The sequence below is a fragment of the Vigna umbellata genome, chromosome 4 (genome assembly GCF_029865625.1).
Source record: "Vigna umbellata cultivar VRB3 chromosome 4, Vumbellata_1.0, whole genome shotgun sequence".
Classification (NCBI taxonomy): domain Eukaryota; kingdom Viridiplantae; phylum Streptophyta; class Magnoliopsida; order Fabales; family Fabaceae; genus Vigna; species Vigna umbellata.
Window position 1 is genome coordinate 14023050 of NC_142168.1, and position 24725 is coordinate 14047774.

Below are 24725 nucleotides of genomic sequence, written 5' to 3' on the forward strand. Positions count from 1 at the left end.
TGTGGTCGGAATGTCGGCTTCCAGAGGAGGGGCGGGGCCGTCGTCCGAGGCGCCGCCACAAAGGCGGATTATACGGACGCAGACAGCCGGGACCTTGGGAGAGTCGGTCATTGACAGTGAGGTCGTGCCTTCCTCTCTCGTCGAAATTGCGCCCATTCTTCGTGTTGCTAATGAAGTTGAAAAGACTCATCCCAGGGTTGCTTATCTATGTATGTTTCTTTCTTCACTATCCACTTACCACTTCTCACTCTCATCATCCTTCCTTCTATTTCTGCATCAATTTCATGCTGATCTTGCATTGCAGGCCGCTTTTACGCTTTTGAGAAAGCTCATAGGCTGGATCCCAACTCAAGCGGTCGTGGTGTTCGCCAATTCAAGACCGCACTTCTTCAACGCCTTGAAAGAGTACCTAACCATTCTCTTATTTCCTTTCTTTCTGCTGCATACACTCTTCCCCCCTTGATCTCCTCCAATATACCCTCCACCCTACTTAAATATTTTGGCTAACCTGAAGAAATGTATCTCGTACAAATGCATTGTGCTTGTGTGTGTCTGTCATTTGCTGTTTTCTTAATAAAGTGTGGAAATAATCTATGAACTGTGGAAATTGTTTAACTCAGAGTGGAATTCCGCCATCATTGATGGTGCTCAGTTCTCTGTTATCTGTGGGACCGTAGAATCAAGTTTATCAGCACTAGTTGAAAGTTCTGTATTGACTCTGCCATGTTTAGGTTGCGGTGTTTTACTCTTACGTTATATATGTTTAAGTTTTAATGCTTTCTATCCGCTTAAAAGATGACAGCAGTACAAATCCAAGCTGTTAAAGTCTCCAGCAGAATTATGTATGAGTAGAACTAGTTGTTGCTTAGTATGAAATTTTATGATCCTTTGTGTTAGTTTAAATGATTTCATTTTGAGTCTTTCTATGTTTTATTTTGGTATTTTGTTCCATAATTGTTAGGAAAATGATCCAACTCTGAAAGGAAGGGTTAAGAAAAGCGATGCTCGAGAGATGCAAAGTTTTTATCAGCATTACTACAAAAAATATATCCAAGCTTTGCAAAATGCTGCCGATAAAGTTGACCGGTAGATTCTCTAGATGATTTTCTATTGACATGTTATTCTGCTATTGTGTGACTAATAGTTTGTCTCTTTCAGTGCGCAGCTCACCAAGGCATATAACACGGCTAATGTTCTTTTTGAGGTTTTGAAGGCTGTTAACATGACACAATCTATGGAAGTTGATCGTGAGGTTATTTTCTCTGGCTCCTTAGATGTCATTTCCCTATTGGGTCCCCCTTCTTCCTAGGATTTTACAGGATGGTACATCACTAGTACGCATGATTGATTTGCATTGCTATTGCCATTGTTACAGATTTTGGAGACCCAAGATAAAGTTGCTGAGAAAACTGAGATCTTAGTTCCTTACAATATTCTTCCTCTTGATCCCGACAGTGCTAACCAGGCTATAATGAGATTTCCTGAGGCATGAAATTCAGTTCCGTATGTTATAATTCCGATCATTTCACTTAGAATGAAACATACTTATTTATTACTCTTTATAGATCCAAGCTGCTGTGTATGCTCTTCGCAACACTAGGGGTCTTCCATGGCCCAAGGACTACAAGAAAAAAAAGGATGAAGACATTTTGGATTGGCTTGGGTCAATGTTTGGATTTCAGGTATAACTCAATCAGAAACTGAGGTTATTTATCTATTTTAATGTTGTACTTTTTATTTTTTAAACAAAATGTTGACATCTTCATTACTATGTAATTGAATTGAACTTCTTTGCCTCCTCTTGGTTTTAATAAATAGTTTTATACATACTGCAGAAACACAATGTTGCGAATCAGAGAGAGCATTTGATCTTACTGCTTGCTAATGTTCACATAAGACAATTTCCAAAGCCTGATCAGCAACCAAAGGTCAGTTTTAAATTAAACTTATGGATAGTTTCAGTTTTCATTTACGTAGAAAACCCAGTTTATATTTATTTAATATAAGAAGAAAAGTCTAACAGAAAAAAAACACATGTTTTGTTTGTTGATCGTGAGGGAAAGAAACTATCCCGCATATGTCCTTTCTTCTGCAATATCATCCAAGCATTTTGCTATTTTACTTCCCTTTATATCTTGGAAGGCTGCTTCTGTTGTGCTCAGTTTAATACATAAAATTTGAATGCTCTTTGAACTTGTATGTTTAGAGAGTAGGGGAGGCATGGTATATTTAATGTTTTCTAGTTTTAGTGTAAGTGGGCATGGTGATTTCTTTTGTTGATGGTACTGTGCAACTTATTGTTTCTTTCTTCATGCTACAAATCCTCTGCCTTTTTACTATATTTCTTTTATCAGAAGTCAAAGGTCCTGCAGATTTCATAAACATTCCGTTCAGAATATCTGTTGGCAATCTATCTTCATCTGTGAATTATGAACAAAAAAAAATAGGCAGCATTTGACTTGTTTTTTCTTTTTTCTGTTAGAATTAAAGGAAAACTCATCCTTGTTTTCATTGTTTCTATGATACCGGGAAGGAAATGGTGAAAACTAGGGAGCTGTTGAGTTTGAGAAATTAGAACACTATTTCGTTTCACGTACTATTTACTACTTAAATACAAAAAGGAACCTTATTTTACTTTGGGTTCTTGCTTTTGAAGATTTGTACTTTAAATGATGAAAAACATGCTCCCTATTTATTTGATCTTGTTTCCTCCACATCTTAGTACAACTTTTTGAAATCAGGAAACAAGGTGAAAACAAGGTAACATTTTTGTAATTATTTGTGAAAACAGGAAACAGGCCCTAAATTTTGTTGCTTTCACTCCCCCCTTTGGAAATCCTTGATAAGAGGCAACAAAGTGAAGATAAGGTGATATTTTGTTAATTGTTAGTGAAAACACATCTAGAAAAATTGAAGAAAATAAAACAAACACCATTTAATTTTTTTTACCTACTTATCATCAGTATAAATATAATACTGTAATTTGTATTCTATCCACTTGTGACTAGTTTGCTTTGTTTGATTAGTTGGATGAACGTGCCCTCACAGAAGTGATGAAGAAACTTTTCAAGAATTACAAAAAATGGTGCAAGTATTTGGGTCGGAAAAGTAGCCTTTGGTGAGTGTTTTTGCTTTATGTTGAGTGATGATAAATATTATACCGTGTATTGCTGACTAGCAGCTCTTAACTTTGCTTATCTACAATGAAAATGTAAAATTTTTTAGTTCTCCTTGTAACATATCTTGTGGATGCATTTGGCAGGTTACCTACTATACAGCAAGAAGTACAGCAACGTAAACTACTATATATGGGACTGTATCTTCTAATATGGGGTGAAGCAGCCAACCTACGATTCATGCCAGAATGCCTTTGTTATATATATCACCATGTATGCACTGTAACTTGAATAGATTTGTGATGATTATCTATTTTTCCCAGCATGTTTAGGTTGTTTTTGTATTTTTAGGGATGTTTTGATGAATTTGCAATGAAAAGCTAATTTGTATATACAATGATGTGTGAATTCATTATCAAGCATATTGATCCCTACATATATCTGTGTGTGCCTGTTCGTGTTTATGTAGATTTTACTTACGAACAAAAATAACAAATACATTCTGCTGACTTGTGCTTTGTTTCTGGTCACTTGCTGATATTGTGTTTATGTATCATAGCCTAACTGGTTGATTTGGTCTCTATTCTGTTTACTGTCACATCATTCATCATAATCTTTAGAGGTCACTATTAGTATAGTATTTTTGGGGGTTGTCTGCCTTGTGCTGTTGTCTAAGATAACTTGGTATCATATGTTTTTTACACGATATGTAGTTCAAATTATAGTAGCCCAATGGGAATGACACTCTGTAAACCATAGTCAAATGATAATGATCTATAGGGCTACTTGTTTGATTTTTACTACATTAAATTGTCATGGTTGCATATCCATGTCTAATCTTAAATTAAAGATTTAAGTTGTATGAAGTCCATGAACAAGTTTTTTGAGTTACACGTGTTAACCTAGTAGTGTTTGATGTCTGGCTATGTTTGGGTTCTGTATTCTCGGATTTGTTTATTTCTTCTCTAAGAAAATTATATTAAATTTGTAAAGGATAGTTATTGTAAGAAATAGAAGAAACACAAAGTGAACTTGTAAGAACTATTGGTGAAGAGATTCAACCTTTGGATGTGATGCTGTTTTAGATGAATATGTAATTATGCACATGTATATGGAATCAGTTTTTGGGAGAGCTGATGGTTTGTATCTTTAATTGTTGTTTGTTCATTATATGTAATGTCTGTCTGTGACTGTTTGCATTGAAACATGTAGTTATAATATGTAGTGCTTTTGTCATCTTGTGATTTTGTTATTTTTTACCCTGATGTTGCATAATCTTATTTTAATTACTGTTTAGGAGGCCATGTGCATGTGTCTATATTCTCCCCTATGGTGTTGGGATTTACTTACGTTGTCACCTTTGCTTTGCCTTGTTTGTTGTCGATGAATGAGACTTTGATGGTAATTTGCTACTTTTTGTGAATATTGACATGAATTGGTTCTTTTCAATATGGTTCCTGTAGATGGCTTTTGAATTGTATGGTATGCTTGCTGGTAATGTCAGTCCAATGACTGGAGAGAATGTGAAGCCAGCTTATGGAGGTGAAGAAGAAGCTTTTTTAAGGAAAGTAGTCACTCCTATCTACGATGTGATTGCTAAGGTTTGTCTTGCATTGGTTGCAGTGTGCTTGTCCTTCTTTCATTTTCTGTTTGTGGCTGTCAGATCCATATAAACTTATCTTCATTCATTTTTCACATTGATGAATAAATTGATATTTCCTTGGTCAAAAGGAAGCTGCACGCAGCAAAAAGGGAAGGTCAAAGCATTCACAGTGGAGGAACTATGATGATTTAAATGAATATTTTTGGTAAGGTTAATGTTACTTTTTCTCTGTATTGACTGTCATACCTGTCAATGATTTAATTTTTAACAACATACTTGTAGGTCTGCTGATTGTTTTCGGTTAGGTTGGCCAATGCGTGCTGATGCTGATTTCTTTTGCCTGCCTTCTGAAAAGTTGTTTTTTGATAAATCTAATGTAAGCATTGTAACTTTAGACTCTGTCCTGATTATATAAGGTTCTTCTGATGCTTCTATATACGCAATAAATGAAATTATGCATTTGCTCTATTTTGAATGTTTGTATCTATATGTTATATTTACTGCTGTATCTTAAGTCTTGCTGTAACTTGTATGTACAGGATGACAAACCACCTAGCAGAGACAGATGGGTTGGGAAAGTGAATTTTGTTGAGATAAGATCATTTTGGCATATTTTCAGGAGTTTCGACCGCATGTGGATTTTTTTCATTCTGTGTTTACAGGTTTTAAATATTCTTTGCATTTTGTTGCTCTCCATCCTTGTCAGTTATTTTTTCCCTTCAATGCTTTGCAGAATAGAGTCTATCTCTGAAAATGGATAATTTTTTATTAGGCTATGATTATTGTTGCTTGGAATGGATCTGGTAATCCAAGTGTGATCTTTAGAGGTGACGTGTTCAAGAAGGTGTTGAGTGTGTTTATAACAGCAGCTATATTGAAGTTTGGGCAAGGTAGGCAAAAGTCAATTAGTTGCATTTACATTCAATTTCCAATTATGGTACTGATAGCTTATGTTTTCTGCATTTAGCTTAATTGTTTCTGTGTGAATTTGTAATCTATTTTGTTACTTTAGCCTTCTTCATTTTGCTTTGTTCATTATTTACATGTGTCAAAGCAGTAACTTCCATAGCAAGATTGAATAAGTGAAAGTCTATAGTTTTTTGTTTACTACGTAGTGGATTAGTAGTCCCTTCTCAAAAGTTTTTAGATTGATGCAAGGTAGTCAAAATCTAGCATCTGTCAGCTAAAACTTTATCCAAGCATCTTATTTAAGTGCATTACAATTACAACAGAGAGATGAGAAGGCCTATGGTGCGAAAATGGTTGTTTGGAGGATTTTCTTTGATTTACTGAGAGGTTGGAAGACTTCTCTTGAGCAAATGTCACATGAAGTGCACTGCAGGAGTTACTTATATTTAACCTGAGGCAGTTTTGTTGTATAGTCTTGTATATCAAGCTGTGACAGGATCCGATGCCTTGCATATCTCGTCACATATAGTTTTCCTAGCAAGTTGAGACAATTCAGCTTGAAAACCATTGTGGGCTTCTTTGGTTGTATGTTGAAAACCATCTTATTTAAGTTGGCTAGATTTCGATAGAATTAATTTTGAACTGCTGAGCACTTGAACGTAGTTTAGCTGTGCCCAAGTTATTCTCAATTATTGATTGTATATTGGTTGTGCTGCTGTAAGAGGAACTGCTTTTATGTGGTAGCCAAATGGGCGCTGTGACTTTGAAATGGTCCATCATTCCCTTTGATCTTTATCACTCGATAATATCCTGTTCCTGTATAACTACTCGAGGGTTTTGGAATATTCATTTACTTAAGTTGTAGTTTCAACATTTCTTTGTTAAATAAAGGACCTACTTGTGTAAGTTCTTTGGCGAATTGAAGGTAGTGTTCAAGATGCCTCACCAAAATTCATTGTGGGGAGCTATTAGCATACCTTGTTTCCTTGGCTAAGCAATTTATATAAAATATTAAGATTGGGTTTGTCTTGAAAATGAAAACGAGTTGGGGGAGGTCAATATCTATGTCAATGTTTTTTTTCTCTTGCTGAGAATGTATCAACGGAGTGAGTAGGAATGCTTTGTTATTTCATAAAGTGTTGTTACTCATGTTAATCTTTTCTCCCCCACTATGGCAGCTGTTCTTGATGTGATCCTGAGTTGGAAAGCACAGTGGAGTATGTCGCTGTATGTGAAGTTAAGATACGTTCTTAAAGTTGTTTCAGCTGCAGCATGGGTGATTGTTCTGTCAGTTACTTATGCATATACTTGGGATAATCCTCCTGGGTTTGCTCAGACCATTAAAAGTTGGTTTGGAAGTGGTGGTTCAAGTGCTCCTTCATTGTTTATTTTGGCTGTTGTTGTTTACCTGTCACCGAATATGCTTGCTGCAATATTCTTTCTGCTCCCTTTTATTCGTCGTCATCTTGAGAGATCAAACTATAGGGTTGTGATGCTAATGTTATGGTGGTCACAGGTAGGCCATAATCCATTTTTTTTCACTATATTTTTTCTGTTTCTAAGTACTATCGTGTCATTGCTTCTGGGATATTAGTTTTGTAATAACTTGGTGTTTCTCATGCTTTATAATTGCCAGCCTCGTTTGTATGTTGGTAGGGGAATGCACGAGAGCGCCTTTTCGCTTTTCAAGTAAGAAGTTTAAGTTGAATAGCTTCTGTTATATGTGAATGGTACAATTCAATATGCCTAGCATATGATATTAATTTATCAACGTTTTTTATGTCAGGTACACAATGTTTTGGGTGCTTCTCATAATTACAAAGTTGGCTTTCAGTTACTATATTGAGGTTATTCATTTTCATCTTTTATCTTAGTATAAGCTATCGTGTCTTTTAGTTGTCGTTGTAAGTCATTTGAATTTGCATATTTAGCTTCAAAATTTCACAAAATGATGGTTAGAAAATATAGTCAATTCTTTTCCGGGTTTTTGGTCTCATGTTACAACAATTATTGAATTCTAATTTTGTATTTTTTGTGTACGATGTTTAGTTGGGATTTTAGCTGCATCTTCTGTAATAATCAATGAATTTTACTTGTTCTTACCCTGTGCTGCATTTCTTTTCTTTTCTTGTTTAGGAGGTTCTCTTATCCTCCAGCTTCAGATCTTTGACTTTTCTTCATAATGGACTTCTTCTTTTGTCAATTGTTTTTACATGTTTTAACTTTCTTCCATCTTTCCTCATAATGGACTTCTTTTGTGAATTGTTTTTACATGTTTTAACCTTCTTCCATGTTTCCTTCCATAGATAAAACCTCTCGTGGGACCTACAAAAGCTATAATGAGTGTAAAAATCTCAACTTTCCAGTGGCATGAATTCTTTCCTCATGGTTAGTAAGCTTTAATGTTTGTACTTTCATTGTAGTTCATTTTTTTAGAGAAATTTTTTAAGTTATTTGTATTTTTTCAGCAAGGAACAATATTGGTGTTGTAATTGCTCTTTGGTCTCCAATTATCCTGGTATGGGTTTATGATGTACTTCATTTATATTCTATTTTAAATATCAGTAGTATAGTTGTATAATTTCTTTTTTGTCAGGTATACTTCATGGATACCCAAATTTGGTATGCCATATTCTCAACATTATTTGGTGGTATTTATGGTGCCTTCCGTAGGCTTGGGGAGGTTAGTATATTGTTTAAACTGCTATTGTCACTTAGATTGTGGGTTGTTTTGGATAATTAATTTTTCATGTTAATTCATTGCTCTCTTTTTTGATATACTTGGGTGGGAGATCTATCTTGAAGGTATTGTTGGTCCATTACTTATATCTGGAAACGGCTGGATCTGAATGACTACCAACTAACTTTTAGTTGCTCCTAATTGAGTCCATTGACTCTAAACTCTTAATTATGGGATTGAACCTTTTTCTTTTTGATTAATTACAGAGCTACGACTATCCTGTAGGCTTTTTATGCACTGAGCACTAGTTCTTGAATATAATATCTATTTCTCTTCAGTAATAATTTTTGTGCATTACTGCTTATCCTGTATCCTGATATCAGATACGGACACTAGGAATGCTAAGGTCTCGTTTTGAATCATTGCCTGGTGCCTTCAATGCCAGTTTGATTCCGGAAGAAACAAGTGAGCCAAAGAAAAAAGGATTAAAGGCCACTTTGTCCCGCAGATTTCCCAATGTCAGTTGTTTTACTTTTTTCATCACTTAATTTAGCTTTCAGGTTAAATGACATAACTTTGCATTAAAATACTTGATTGATTGACGCAGATCTCATCTAACAAGGGGAAGGAGGCTGCAAGGTTTGCACAACTTTGGAACCAAATAATTACTAGTTTCAGGGAAGAAGATCTTATTAGTGATAGGTAATGTGAGGGATACTTAATATGTTTGTGGTTCTTGATCTAATTTATCCCTTGATCAATCAATGAAGTGCTGTATTTTTTCAAAAGGATACGTGTTAATGTGGTTATGTTTTTTTAGGGAAATGAACCTTTTGCTTGTACCATATTGGGCTGATACTCAGTTGGATCTTATACAATGGCCCCCCTTTCTACTTGCTAGCAAGGTTTGTTTGTTTTTTTTTTTCACTTTGATAGACTTTGCTACTATCATTTCCATGTCCAATCATTCAGTAATTGCGTTTGTGGCCATGTGCCTTTCAGATCCCAATTGCACTCGATATGGCTAAGGACAGCAATGGAAAGGATAGAGAGCTAAAGAAAAGAATTGGGGCTGACAACTACATGTCTTGTGCTGTCCGTGAGTGCTATGCTTCATTTAAGAGCATTATTAAGCTATTGGTTCAAGGGGAACGGGAGACAGCGTAAGTAGTTGTACTTTGTGAATGATGGTCTATTTAAAATTCCCACTTAGCTCCAAATTTATTTATTTCTAAGAAATAGTCAGCTTTATCACCTCTTTTGATGTATATTTTTGAATTCTTAACTGAAATCTGAAAGGTTCTTTGTCTATCTATTTTTGAGCTTTATAACTTTGTGGATGTATTTTTTCAAATTCAACCTTACTTCTGAAAGGTGGTGTCCATCTATTTTTTGTTTATAACTTGGTGTTGGTCATTTCAGGGTTATAGAGTACATGTTCAATGAAGTGGATAAACATATAGAATCAGATACACTGATTGTTGAATTCAGAATGAGTGCACTTCCTAACCTCTATAAACAGTTTGTTCAGCTAATAAACTATTTGGTAATATTTCAGAACTATTTTATACAGATTTTATACATTTTGTTTCTTTACGACAATTTAGTATGTTTGTCAAAATCTTACCAAGTTATTTGAATTATTGCAGCTGGATAATGATCCAAAAGATAGGGACCAAGTTGTGATTCTATTCCAGGACATGCTGGAGGTTGTGACGCGAGATATAATGATGGAGGAGCAGGATCAAATATTCAGGTAATGTACACATAGATTGTTGTTTCATCTATCTTGTTTCTCATTGTTCATTTAGAAAATGTACACATTTCAAGCTTTTAATTTTCATGTATTTGATGCACATGTTGGCTTTCAAACTCAACCAAACACATGCCATATCTTTTAGTTGCACCCTTTTCCCTCCCCTGATTATGATAATAACCATATTGTTTCAGTTTGGTGGATTCAACCCATGGTGGTACAGGACATGAGGGGATGCTTCACCTTGAGCCTGAGCCCCATCACCAATTGTTTGCATCTGTAGGAGCTATCAAGTTTCCAATTGAACCAGTTACTGCAGCTTGGACAGAGAAGGTTTGTTACTAATTAAATTATTCTGCTAAAAGTTTAAATGAAGTGCTTGCTTAATGACATGTTTACCCATTTTGGGTAGATTAAACGACTTAACTTGCTGCTTACGACAAAAGAATCTGCCATGGATGTACCATCTAACTTAGAAGCAAGAAGGCGTATTTCTTTCTTCTCAAATTCATTGTTTATGGATATGCCTATGGCACCAAAAGTTCGCAACATGCTTTCATTCTCGTAAGGAATCTTTTAGTCCCAAATCCTTTGCAATGCTTTATTGTTGTAATTTATTGTTAATTTAGTTATTGTGGATTTTGGTTATAGGGTTTTGACACCATACTATACAGAAGAAGTTCTATTTTCCTTACAAGATTTGGATTCACCAAATGAGGATGGTGTTTCAATACTGTTCTACTTACAAAAGATTTTTCCTGGTTTGCCAATACTCCCATATATCTTTTGTTCCATAAATATAAAAATTTCTGAGTATATCCAATGTATTTTTTATACCTTTTTGGTTATCAATGCAGATGAGTGGAACAATTTTCTTGAGCGTGTGAAGTCTACTGAGGAGGATATTAAAGGGAGTGAATCTGATGAGTTAGTAGAAGAACTTCGGCTTTGGGCATCATATAGAGGGCAAACATTGACCAGAACCGGTTCCCTCTCTCTCTCTTTCATCCCTCCCCTGTGCATGCACTCATGATTTCAAGTGCTTAGTGTTAAATAATTTTCATTCATCATGAATACCTAGTTCTCTTCATGGATGATTAAATAGGATCACAGTTGCAAAATTACGACACCAAATTAATGAGACAATATTCATGGTACAAACTTCTTGAAGCCATCGATCTTCAAGTTGCCTTTGAGTCTTGTTCTATACTGTTTACAATTATTCACCTTGGAATGGTCTGTGATTGTGTATCTTTCAATTATAAGATAAGATGTTCCTACTCAAGTCTTTTTTGTCTCTCTCTTTTGTCTGTCCGAAAGACATTATTTATAAAGTGAAGAGAGGGGGACCTACCCTTTCACATACACTATGGCTAATTCATGTCTCGTTATTATATTGAAACCTATGTACTGAATAAATCAGTGGAAGATTAACACTTAAGAGATACAAATCTCTAATACTAGCATATTTTCTATTTACTTATGTGCAGTTACGTAATATCCTCCTTGAAGAATGTAATATATCATTGCAATTGACTTATATAAAATTCTAATTAATGCAGTAAGAGGTATGATGTATTACAGAAAGGCTCTGGAACTGCAGGCTTTTCTTGATATGGCGAAAGATGAAGGTAATGCTCCTTCCTTTGGGAATGATTAAGTGAAATTTCTTTATTTATATGTACCGTGGTTGCCACTCAGTTAATTAGTTATTCAAATATACAACTTTAAGGTTTTTTTTTCTTTTTGTTTTGATTTGTGTGGCTGAATTGTTACCAATGGGCAGATTTGATGGAAGGTTATAAAGCCATAGAAAACTCAGATGACAATTCAAGGGGGGAAAGGTCGTTGTGGACACAATGTCAAGCAGTAGCTGATATGAAATTCACATACGTGGTATCATGTCAACAATATGGCATTGACAAGCGGTCTGGTTCTCCCCTTGCACAGGGCATATTAAGGCTTATGACAAGGTAAAAAATGGAGCTTCAGTAATTTTAAGTTTCTTTCTTACTTAAAAGTAGAAACTCTGTACAAAAGTTCTGAAGTATATAAGAGAACAAAAAAGCCTCTCTAGGTGTTAGTTTTTGGAGCTTTTCCTTCTTTTAATGCATTTCCCCAAGATCAATCCCCATGAACATACTAGCCAAGAACCTTTAAGTTAGTAGTAGCTTAAAACCTAAACATTCATAAAATTACTGAAATATTAACTTCAGTTTTAGCTATATAGTAATTTTTAATATTTAAAACTGGTGCAAGAATCAGTGCAATGCATGGGCTAAAAGAGCTTCCTCATTAATGATCCTTTTGGCTGAGGAGAGAAATATAAAGTAAACAAGAAGGGTGTTTAGTTGATATGTTTACATTTGGCAGATATCCGTCTCTTCGAGTTGCCTATATTGATGAGGTAGAGGAACCTGTCAAAGACAGTAAGAAAAAGATCAACAAGGTTTATTACTCATGCTTGGTTAAGGCTATGCCAAAATCAAATAGTGCTTCAGAGCCTGAGCTGAATCTGGACCAGGTATTTGGATTTTGATGAATGTGTTGCTTATTTTTCCCTGCTAGTGATGTTTTTGTTTTGATTGGAGAAATTCTACTAGAAGACATTTTTGGAAATTTCAACTAGATGGGCGGCGGCAGGAGTTCCTCTAGTATGAGGAAATATTCATACAGAAAGTGAATGTAAAAACTAGGGTTGTAGCAATGTTGCACAATTCTTCTGTATGTCAAACATAAAATCTTTGGTTTTGAGCAAATTACGAAAGAGTATTGATAATCTTTTTATGCCATTACACGTGTTGGTTGAAGAAGGAAAAGGATGACATGTTTCTGTTTAGATTATTCAGGACAGGAAGAAACAATGGTGGCCCCTTTTTCTTCTGATATACACAAACAGTGGAATAAAATTGAATACGCCCTTACATAAATAGGCAATTATTGTTTTATTTAATTTTAAGAAAAAATGGCGAGCCATTTCTATATAACTAAATGCAATTATTAACCTTGACTATTTTCTAAACTATCATTCACCTTTTTAGTAATATACTTTGTTTGATTGTTTCAATCAGATTATATATAAAATAAAGCTTCCTGGACCGGCAATTTTGGGTGAGGGCAAGCCTGAAAATCAGAATCATGCCATAATTTTCACACGTGGAGAGGGCTTGCAAACAATAGATATGAATCAGGTATGATGATCATATATGTGCTCATCATCGTGAGGTCTCTTAAGGCCATGTGATTGAGTTGCACGTTTTATAGGATAACTACATGGAAGAAGCTTTGAAAATGAGAAATTTGCTGCAAGAGTTCCTTAAAAAGCATGATGGTGTTCGGTTTCCTAGTATCCTTGGACTTAGGGAGCATATTTTTACTGGAAGGTAAATCTGTATTGGTCTATTTGCAACTACACAATTTTGTGTTTCTAACTAGTGTCTGGCTCTGGCTCCAGTGTTTCTTCCCTCGCATGGTTCATGTCAAATCAGGAGACAAGTTTTGTGACAATTGGTCAGAGATTGTTGGCTAATCCTTTGAAGTAAGTTGTTCTGTTCTACTGTTAAATGTATGAAATTAGTAGATAGATTTTATTAGATAATTGTCATTTGTTCTTTGTCAATAGGGTGGAGAGTAACAAATCACTCTCATTTTGGTTTAAGGCTCTTGACTGCTTTTGGTCTACTAATTAATAAATTGGATTTATGCAGGAAGTTAAGCTATTACTCTCTTGGGAGTACTTAAAAATAAATAGAAGTGTCTAAACTGATTTTCTCTCTACTTATGTAGGGTTCGTTTCCATTATGGTCACCCTGATGTCTTTGATAGACTTTTTCACCTCACAAGAGGGGGTGTGAGTAAAGCCTCCAAGGTTATCAATCTAAGTGAAGATATTTTTGCTGGTATTGTGTCTTCCAATTGCTCATTGTTTACTTTTGTTTGATTGAATGCTTTTTTTTATTGGACTTTTTCTGTTACTATTAGGCTTCAACTCTACACTACGTGAAGGAAATGTCACTCACCATGAGTACATACAAGTAGGGAAGGGAAGAGATGTGGGTCTCAATCAGATTTCTATGTTTGAAGCAAAAATAGCTAATGGCAATGGCGAGCAAACACTAAGTCGAGATGTATATAGACTTGGGCACCGTTTTGACTTCTTCAGAATGTTGTCTTGTTACTTCACCACAGTTGGATTTTATTTCAGCACCCTTGTACGTCAACACCAAATTACCTTTCACTTGCATATTATGTTGATTATTATTATTGTTGAAAATCCCACATTGACTAGTATGTAAAGATGAGTTTGATTTAAAGTTCACTTAAGATGTCTTCTGTGCGGGAGAGGGTATTGGAGATTCTATACCAACTAAAATATGACCAAATTTAGTATATAAGTGAGTGTAAATCTCACGTTAGACTTAAAAATTATTATTATTGTTTCAACTTGCAATTGGGGGGGTTGAACTGTCTACCCAACTTGTGCCCCCTGATTTAGGCTTGGGGAGGAGGGGTACATTTTTTATTAAATGAGCTAAATGGTCAAATTTTTGAAGTTTTTATGCCATGGAATTTTGAAAATTTTCCCCTCTTCATTTTTATGCAGATAACTGTTCTCACTGTGTATATATTCCTCTATGGTCGCCTTTATCTTGTTCTTAGCGGGCTTGAAGAAGGTCTAAGCACTCAAAAAGCCATTCGAGACAATAAGCCTCTTCAAGTGGCTCTTGCTTCTCAGTCATTTGTTCAGATTGGGGTTTTGATGGCCCTGCCCATGTTGATGGAAATCGGTTTGGAGAGGGGCTTCCGAACTGCTCTCAGCGAGTTCATATTAATGCAACTGCAGCTGGCCCCAGTATTCTTTACATTTTCTCTTGGGACAAAAACTCATTATTTTGGAAGAACATTGCTGCATGGAGGTGCTAAATATAGACCAACTGGTCGAGGATTTGTGGTTTTCCATGCTAAATTTGCTGACAACTACAGACTTTACTCTCGTAGCCACTTCGTCAAGGGTATTGAGCTCATGGTACTGCTTATTGTGTATCAAATTTTTGGTCATTCTTACAGAAGTGCTGTTGCATATATCTTGATTACTGCATCAATGTGGTTTATGGTGGGTACCTGGCTGTTTGCTCCTTTCTTGTTCAATCCTTCTGGGTTTGAATGGCAAAAGATTGTCGATGATTGGACTGATTGGAATAAATGGATTAGTAATCGAGGAGGTATAGGTGTTCTACCTGAAAAAAGTTGGGAATCTTGGTGGGAAGAGGAACAGGAGCATCTCCAATATTCAGGAATTCGGGGAATCATAGTAGAGATACTGTTATCATTGCGATTTTTTATCTACCAGTATGGTCTGGTATATCACTTGAATATTACGAAGAAAGGCCAAAAAAGTTTTCTGGTAATTCTTAACCTACGCTGTTATCTTTTCCTGCATTTTTATCTCAGTAATTATAATTTGGTAAGCTTTTGGAGTTACCGATACCTTTCCTTGGCATACAGGTCTATGGCATTTCGTGGTTGGTGATATTTGTAATATTGTTTGTAATGAAGGTTAGTAACAAGCTATGGGAGTATCTTGTATGGGCATGTTTAATGTATTTCTATGCTTACATTCTGTTGTCTAACCGGAGCCTTTGCTCATTAAATTGACAAACAATATTGAATCTTACTAATGCCCTTGTTCTCTTTTTCCTGAAAAGAAAATGCAATTTCTATGGTCTGACACATTTTGGTATTCTATTTTTCTTGTCGTCGCAGACGGTGTCTGTTGGGAGGCGTAAATTCAGTGCAAATTTTCAACTCGTCTTCCGACTAATCAAGGGACTGATATTCCTCACTTTTGTCTCGATTCTAGTCATTTTGATTGCCCTTCCGCATATGACAATGCAGGACATTGTTGTTTGCATTCTTGCTTTCATGCCAACTGGTTGGGGAATGCTGCAGGTGATTTCTCTTTCCACTGCTAACCTACTAAATGAAAATTCCTGTGGAACTACCAGCCCTACCAGGAGGGGTTTAAGACCCTCACATCCCGGATCACATTATCTATATTTGGAAACTTTCTGAACGTGGGCCTAATGTATAATTTTTTTACATGAACTCGTTGAAATTCGATTTTGAAAGTGATAGATGAAGAATTAAGGAAATGTTGGTGTATGCTTCAGTTGCATTATATATGTTGCCTTCAACTTGTTTGTGGTTTTTATTTTTCTGTGGCTGTTGTTTTATTTTGCAGATTGCTCAAGCGTTAAAACCTTTAGTACGGCGGGCTGGGTTTTGGGGATCAGTGAAAACTCTTGCTCGAGGTTATGAGATTGTGATGGGTTTGCTTTTGTTCACTCCTGTTGCTTTTCTGGCTTGGTTTCCTTTTGTTTCAGAATTTCAAACCCGTATGCTGTTCAACCAAGCATTCAGCAGAGGTTTGCAAATTTCTCGTATTCTTGGTGGGCAAAGAAAGGAGCGCTCTTCTCGCAACAAGGAATAGTTCTCTAATATTCGGAGCCCCAACTTCTTGGTCGCGCTACTATCTGCACCATGATATTCTGTATCAATTGTAATTAGTTGTAACTATGAATCATACAGATTCTCTTCGCTTTCATTACAACGTTAAATTATCGTGATCAATTATTCAAGTTATCAAGTCTTTCACCTACAAAATCGAAAACATCGATCGAACTTCCTTGTGTGATAACGAGAAGGAGAAGGAATAGGAGAGGAGATATGATTTATTAATTTCAATTCTTCTGTACAATATGCGTTAGTCTAATCATCAGCATTTTGTAATTGAAAATACTATAGAAGTGGGATATGTATGTTCAAGTGATGAAAATGGTTAATGCCGTTGTCTTTGAATCCTTCCTGACGCGTTGAAAGTGTCAACCTGAGAAATCGAAGAACAAGTGTTCTGCTTCTTTGCAAATCTTAACCTCCGTTATCGACAAGAAGAGTAATTTTGTAGGCTTTTTAAAAATCATTAAAACTAACCTTCACCCCTTAACTCATCCTTTTGTCCCTTAGCAACTAAATTAAGAGTAACGGATTACTCATTATTTGGATCCAATGTAAAAACATAAACTAAATGCATTCTTGTTAATGTACTTGACATCAATTTCACTTTCATGTTTCACACTGAAGACCACAGATTTCGGGGATTTGTTGCCATTTTAAAATTACAAAATCGTAAATAAAACTTTATAATGTATTTTAATCGGTAAATTATGTTAAAATAAATTGGTAAGAGAATGCGTGATTCTTATTCCTCTGATTAATTTAGCATTCGAGTATGATATAATAAAGGAAGAGTTGAAATTACTTTCAGTAAAAAAATTCTGTAACATATATAGCCATGCTCAATTTCAAGATTTATGCATATAAACCTTTTCTTTTAATATTTAAGTATACATATGCATATAAAAAAAATACCCTTATTTGTCTATATAAAATGAAAATATACCAGCGATTAAAAGGTTATTTTATCCAATGAAAAGAGAGACAAATATTTAAAAAATTAAGTTACACTAAGATTTCATAAAATTACAAAATACAAGATGCCAATATAATTTAAACCATTACAAAAAAACAAAGTATAGACATTTTTCAAGTAAGCTACGACCGTCACATTATTGCAGCTGGAATAAGTCTCTTGTCCAGTGAACTTAGAGAAGCTCATGCCAGAACCAAAACATACTAAAATATAATCATTTCAGAAAGATTATTTCCTATATGGTGTGTATTTGAAATACTTTGTTAACACAATGATTTTCCTCTTTTCATGAACACTAAGGATTTTGTCTTTAGATAGTAGAAGACAATTGTTGGGAGACGACTGAGCCGTACTTTGTTGGTGTATCATGTTTCTTGTGAGACTGATGTTTCCCATTGGAAAGATAAAAGCAGTTTGGTGGGACCGGAAAAATGTAGCAGTCCAATTGGAGATTGTTCTCAAGTTATTTGTTAATATTATGATAGAATATGATGATGGGATTCCAAGGCAAGAAAAAGGCCAGCATTGGTAAAAGGAAAGACAATGTCTACCGTTCTTGAATTGAAACATTCAAATGTCAGATACTCAAAACTCTTCTCATTCTCTCATTTGTCGCCTTTCACTTGTCCACTGGACTCGTGTTGCCAAATGTTGTTCTTTCTTACGTTGTTTTTAATAAATCAACTTGTTTGAACTCTTAATGTCCATGTATATATATGTTTCATATTCATGGCCTTTCACCAGTCAACATCTCCGTCATTCTCCTTAATTTGTTTGTATTCGTTCATATTTGTCTATTCTTTTGAACTTTGTATGCATAGCCGGTTTTAATATGACAAGAACCAGTGGTGTTAGGCTCATTCGTTCAGTTGGTGATGCTTGTTGAAAAAGTCTGATTCTTAAGCTGTTTAAAACCAAAATCAACGAAGGCAAATCACTGGAAAGAGAGAAAACTCAGGTAACCTGCTATTGCTTTACATGCATATTTAAATGTTTGATGGTTGTTCTGATTATTCTTTTTCAGTTCCTTCTGGTTTTCTAGTTGATAAGTACGCTTCACTTTGAATGTTTCTGATTCTTACCTCTGATAGTGGCGGAGAGGGCATACATAAATGGCTTCATCTTTGGAAGAGCTTCTTGCAGAAGACGGGTTCAAAGGAATCAGAAGAGTGCCAAGGTCTAGATCATCCTTCCACTATGGTGCTTCAAGTGAACCTCTTTACTCTATGGAAGGTAGACTTTGTGTATCAAGTGAAAGAATTCGACCGCAGAGACAAAAGTCCGATGCCTCAAGATATCAGATTACAAGTGGGCAGCAGAAAACCGACACTCATACTGCAAAGAACCGAAGATCAAGGGATAATGTTATTTTCAGAGGAGAAATGGATGAACGGTTGGAGGTTGAAGCCCAGAAGAACTCTTCTCGAGATACTGATTCAGGTGAAGAAGTTCATACCAAATCGTCAGAATACATGCCAAGGGATGAAATCACTGAGGTGATGGAACCAGAAGCTAGCAGATTTGAAGATACTTATTCAAAAGAAGTGTCTGCAAAAGGAGGCAAAGAAAAGAATATCTATGAACTCGTGGAGGACAAAAAATGGGCGGAAAAGCCTGCCAAGGATGCAAAGGTGCAAAGCAGAAGTTCCAGCATGCACATGCGTAGACATTTGAGCGAAACTGGAAAGAAAATAAATCCCCAGAAGAGCTTTGAATACAGCAGCAGGAACAAAAGTAGAAATCTTGCCGTGCAAGTAGCTTCTAGTCTTGCTCTTGATGAAGTAGCTGTTCAAGCCGTAGTTTCCATTCTAAATGGGTATATAAATCGTTTTCCAAAGGATGAGGATTTTCGGTCTACATTGCATCACAGATGTTTCTCCTCCTTGAATTTTCTTGAATTGAAAGAAGAGAAAATTAATCAGAACAAAGTCATAAGAAGTCTTGAGCAAGCAATTGAGGCCATTGAACAATCCGTGGAGGAACCTGTATCTGCCATGTATCTGAAAAGAACAACGATGCAGCTTAGTATTATCACAGGTTTGGGTTTAAATGATTTGAAATACGATTGTACGTGTGGGATTCCGAATTATAAGTTGTCAGCATGTGCTCATCTTTACCTCAGTGTGGTCTACATGATGCAGAAAAAAAATAAGGTGTCAGCAAAGCATCTCTTGCAAGTGTTTTGTGATTCGCCCTTTCAGGCACGGACTATGTTGTTGCCTGAACTGTGGAAGCATCTATTTTCTCCACAACTTTCTCATTTGAAGGCATGGTACAAGAAGGAAGAAGGAGTTCTAGTAGACACACCAAACAAAACAAGAAGACTAAAACTTCTTCAAGAGGTGTATAATGAGCATTTGGATTCTGGAACTCATATATTTTCTGTATATTACAAAGATTGGCTTACTGAAGGAGTGGAATCTCCAACAGTTCCTTCAATTGGCATTCCATCAGTTTCTGTCTCAAGAAGTCAAGAGGGAAGTTCACTTGGTCACTCTTTTGAGTCTGCTAGCTCCATTGACCCATTCTCACCACAGCCAATGGTCAGCAAGAAACTGTATGATTCTATGTTTGGTAGCTTTAGAAGACCAGGAGTTTACCAAGTCAAAGATGTTAAGGATGATGGTAACCAAGACAACTGCATGAAAGGCTCTTATGGTTCAACATTTGTTGAACAGACATTAACATATGAGTCTGAAACTGTTAAATTTACAGATCAAGATATTGAAGGTTTCTCTCAAGGTGTAGCTATTGATACAATCAAGCCTGTAAGATATTTATGTTTTCCGTATATTATTTATTCTTTGAACATGGTTAACCAGTTGATTCATTTGTTGTCCCTTAACTGAATACAATTTTACCATAAATTCTTTTAGGTAGTTCTCCCTCTCCTATTTTCATCTCATCCTTTGATCTGTATCACTGTAGTAGATTACTCTTTTACCACATTGAGTCCTCTTCAGTATCTGATATGCAAAATCTGAAATTGTATCATTGGTCCTTTTGTTTGAAACCGTACTTTGTAGATTTTGATTCATATAATTTACAAAAACTGTTTTATGCTTTGAATGACATTAACATACGTGTTTCTATTTTTGCTTTACATCTCACTTACGTTATATTATCATTGACATGTGACAGCACAAAGGAAATTCAATGGAAGCTGCAGAAGAAGTGCGGAAAAGGAATGTCAGTGATGAAATTAGTAACTCTTTCTCTATGCAAACTAATTTAACCAAGCACACTGTTGATGCCCTACCATACCAAAAAGCAAATGAACTTGGTCTTAAAAAGGTGAAACATTTGTTTTAGAAATGTGAAGCATATTCTTTCAGTCTTACTACTGTTTCACTGTCTATGTAGTGTTTGTGACTTCATACATCTGATCTTCTAAATTTTTAATCTTTCACGTGCAGCCAAATAAGAAAAGTTATGTTCTTCAAGGTGAGAAAATCACATGTTTTACTGATGTACCTTCCTTCAGATAGCATATTCTATTAAATATTGGATTGTACATGAAAATATTGGTGCAGGATTAGATTTTCCAAGCACTCCACCGGAGTTTATTTGTTCTCTAACTGGAAATCTCTTTGAGGAACCGGTCACCCTAGAGACAGGTCAAACCTTTGAAAGAGAGGCCATCAAAGCATGGTTTGAAAAGGGAAATAGAACATGCCCGGTAACAGGAATTGCCTTGGAATGCGTGGCCATTCCATTTACCAACCTTATTTTGAAGCGTTTGATTGATAATTGGCGGTCAGATCGTTTTGATTGCCTTCTTGGTCTTGCTTCCAAAAGAGTGGAGAATTCAGAGGATCTCAAGTTGAAAGAAGGAGACGAGGCTGCTGTTTTCAAGTTAGAGAGTCTTTTCTCCTCTCTGAAAGAAGAGGAGAAATCAACTTATGTTAAGCATCTCATGTCTTTAGGATTTCTTCCATTTCTTTTTAGAAGGTTTGAACAGGGAAATGTGGAAGAAAAATCACAAGTGGTGTCACTTTTGCTAAATTGTATTCAAGTAGACTCTGGTTGCATATATAAGATAGCAAGGAATGTTAACAGAAAGTGTCTTCTCGAGCTTCTTCACAGCAAGGAGGTTACCCCAACAACAAATGCAATACTATTCCTTACTGAACTTTTATCAATGAAGAGGTGAACCTTATCAATTTTGTATATTCAATTACATATTTTGATGTAATTGTCTACCATTTCGGTGATAAAAACTTCCATTCCTTTTGTCTAAACTTATCTTAATTACAGCAAAAATAGTTTGCAGCAATCTTAAATGCCCAAAGTTGGTTGAGATATTAACTAAGAGGAAATGAGCGTTGAGTGTTAAAACTTATGGACTTGTTTATTTGAGAAGTGGATATAACCTCATTTGAAAAAAGAGAGAATACGTTAAAGGTGTTTAAGTTGTTGAACGAAGGTCTAAAATTGGATTTATAACACCTAATATCATTTGTCTTGAGAAGTTAACTGATGACAAACTTAGAACAAAATTGTGCTAAAGGTAAGCAATATTTTATGCTAGAAGTGGTTCAAAAGACTGAAGAAAACTAGGATGAATAATTTAAACCACTTTAATAAGAATAAGAATAATAGTTAACAAAAGGATTCTATTATGGTTTTGACAACTAATAGGATCATTTTGGCTGGTTATTTATCTGCATATTCCAGATGTTGTAAATTTCCAGAAAAAATGTTTAAGGACATACTATCCTTGAAATTTTAATTACTCGGTTACTTTTTTGTAGGAGAAAGGATGTTACTTCATTCATAAGTGGCTTGGCGGGTGAAAAAGTATTTTATATAATGCATATTCTGCTCATGTATCTCGAGAATTCTTCTCCATTTGAAAAGCCCCTAATTGCAGTCCTTTTGTTACACTTTGATCTGCTGGTATGCTCAAGTAAAGTTGAAAAAGTTACCCCAGTGTTTCTAGTTTAATCCTTTCATGTCTATTTTCTTGTATAATCATTAGAAAAGATCTCAGCTGGTTTAACATGAACAGTACCCCACTGAAAAATCAATGATTTAAATTTATTTTCTTAAATTTTACGTGCATTTTATCACGATGACTAAATCTTAACAGCTGAATTTCCAATCAAAGGTTTGTAACTCTATGAACTTTACCCTCTAAAGTGCACCCTCTACTTGTCAAAATTCCCCTTATTTCAATGTGTTGAACTCATTTTAGAAATTAGATTAGGAAAAGTAATGAACAGTTTCAGTTTTAGTATGTAGTCTCCTCCTGCCTCTAAATCTTGACATATATAATTGTAGTTGATAATGACATGCTGTAAATTGTGCATTTACATATAAAATGATTACCTATAATCACTTGTAACGTATCATTTTTGTCTGGAAACTTTCCAATTCATCCTTGTGTTTTGATGCATTTAAGGGATGCTGCTGCATTTGAACATCTCTAGATCTTCTGTAGGAAAGATGAAAATAAAGTCAGATGTTGGTAATAGAACAATGTGCTTACCATCACTTGGAATGTGCAATCCTAACCTAACCCTAAATCATGCATTTTGCTTCACTATCAACCTTTGTTTCTCTGGAATTATCTGTACAGTATTGACAGACCAAATGCCTTCAAAGTTCCCTCCAATATTTAGCCCTCTTCTGAACTCTTTTGTACATAATATTTTCTTAAATTAAGTGATAAATGAAAATCAGCTTCTGCCTTGCACACTTATAGCCTAGAGAAAATTTGCATTGCAGGTTGAGCCGCAAAAGTTTAGCGCATACAGAGAGGTGGCTGTGAATGCCATTGCAGAGGCACTTGATAGTAGCTTAAAAGATGAGAAGGCCCGAGAAAAGTGTTGCAGAGCACTTTTAATCTTGTGTGGCCATTTTTCTTCTACCGGAAAGATACCAACCAAGACTAGCACCTTAAAACAAGCAGGTTATAATCATGATGGCATAGAAGTAACCATTTCATTGGTAAGACAAAACATTGTTTATTCCTGTGTATACCGGATTCAATCTCTTAGCATTTGCTTAATGATACACATAGTTAGAGAAGAAGGTAAAATAGTTATTTTCCAATTAGTACACAATTAGTATGCCTTGTCATTTTCCCTAAAAAATTCTATTGACACTCAAGAACATAGAAAATGCAAGATGTTACACTTTACACTAGTTAGTCCCCAGTTCAGTGCGTTGATGAACTTTTTGTAGCTTGAATGAATTACTGAATGTATCTTGGCTGATAAAAAGAAATGAAAATCATAGGAAGATGAAGACAAAAGGGTTGAAGAGTTGCTAAAGAAGCTGTTAGAGTCATTGATTGGTGATGGAGAAGGCCCATTTTTGAAGAACTTATCGAGATGTTTAGATTGTAAGCACCTAGATTTGGTGAGGGCGTGTCTAATAACTGTGACATGGTTGAGTTCTTCACTATCTACACTATTTGGTGCTGGATTTCCTCTTCCCACCTTCTCATCCATCATCTCTCAGTTGAAAGGAATCTTGGAAAATGGAGAACTTGACCTCAAGGCTCTGGCTTCTTTGTCTTTGCTTAATTTCAGTAAAATATCAGGTTTGCCATTTTCTGCACCTTTTTTTGTTTAATTATTGAAGACAGTAACGTTTAAGATGTTAAAATGTGATGGAAAAGAGATGATACTAGGCATGGGATGTAATAATAAATGTTAAATTAGTAAGTATTTGCATAACTAATTGTTTGAGAATCATCTGGCAAGTTCAAATCAAGCAAGTTTAGTCCATTTTAGTCCATTTTCCGAATTTCTCATGAAATAATTCTTTGTTGTGTTGATTTTCGTTAGATAACAAATTCAACTGCATTGGCGTGCAAATTTATGGTATGCTGTTTAATACATTGTAAATTGTTTTAACAGAATGCAAAACGCTTTTGAAGACTATGGCAGAAGATGTTGCCCCCCTTTTTCACGGACTTGCTGAGGCAGCATGCACTGCAAAACAACTGCATGCCACTGTTTCTAGAGAGAATTTGTAGTATTCAAGAAACATATACTCGTCTCCTCCTTTCTGGAGTTCAAATTTGGATGCAGTCCAGTTTTCTTGTTAGAAAATTTATGCTGCATATATATATATATATATATATATATATATATATATATATATATATATATATATATATATACACACACATACACACACACACAAGCCTTTGGCAGACT

At 35.4% G+C, this 24725-nt stretch overlaps 2 protein-coding genes across 3 annotated transcripts; both read left to right on the forward strand.

The window, feature by feature from the left end:
* Positions 1–16808, forward strand: LOC124839051 (callose synthase 3-like). 2 transcript variants are annotated; one of them, XM_047314794.2, is made up of 42 exons: positions 1–209; positions 305–405; positions 962–1086; positions 1159–1252; positions 1376–1486; positions 1566–1682; positions 1836–1928; positions 3027–3118; positions 3263–3389; positions 4580–4717; positions 4848–4924; positions 5002–5095; positions 5259–5381; positions 5492–5609; positions 6807–7144; positions 7265–7317; positions 7415–7475; positions 7935–8016; positions 8097–8146; positions 8225–8311; positions 8692–8826; positions 8916–9010; positions 9129–9213; positions 9311–9471; positions 9731–9854; positions 9958–10064; positions 10259–10397; positions 10477–10628; positions 10716–10825; positions 10922–11050; positions 11627–11695; positions 11851–12037; positions 12438–12588; positions 13136–13255; positions 13329–13447; positions 13519–13602; positions 13851–13963; positions 14046–14275; positions 14668–15468; positions 15570–15620; positions 15828–16013; positions 16306–16808. In XM_047314794.2, the coding sequence occupies exons 1-42, from the start codon at positions 11–13 to the stop codon at positions 16552–16554; spliced, it is 5877 nt and encodes a 1958-aa protein (XP_047170750.1). In that variant the 5' UTR covers positions 1–10; the 3' UTR covers positions 16555–16808. The 2 variants fall into 2 exon arrangements, with proteins under 2 accessions (XP_047170750.1, XP_087968308.1); XM_088112182.1 differs by lacking the exons at positions 1–209; positions 305–405; positions 962–1086; ... (2 more) ...; positions 1566–1682; positions 1836–1928 and adding an exon at positions 2799–2868.
* Positions 16809–18122: 1314 nt separating this feature from the next.
* On the forward strand, positions 18123–24601 carry LOC124838944 (putative E3 ubiquitin-protein ligase LIN). Its single transcript, XM_088114147.1, has 9 exons — positions 18123–18511; positions 18645–20321; positions 20695–20847; positions 20970–20997; positions 21087–21702; positions 22308–22452; positions 23284–23505; positions 23797–24103; positions 24423–24601. Exons 2-9 carry the CDS (start codon positions 18666–18668, stop codon positions 24539–24541), a joined length of 3246 nt encoding a protein of 1081 aa, XP_087970273.1. The 5' UTR covers positions 18123–18511; positions 18645–18665; the 3' UTR covers positions 24542–24601.
* The last annotated feature ends 124 nt before the right edge of the window (positions 24602–24725 follow it).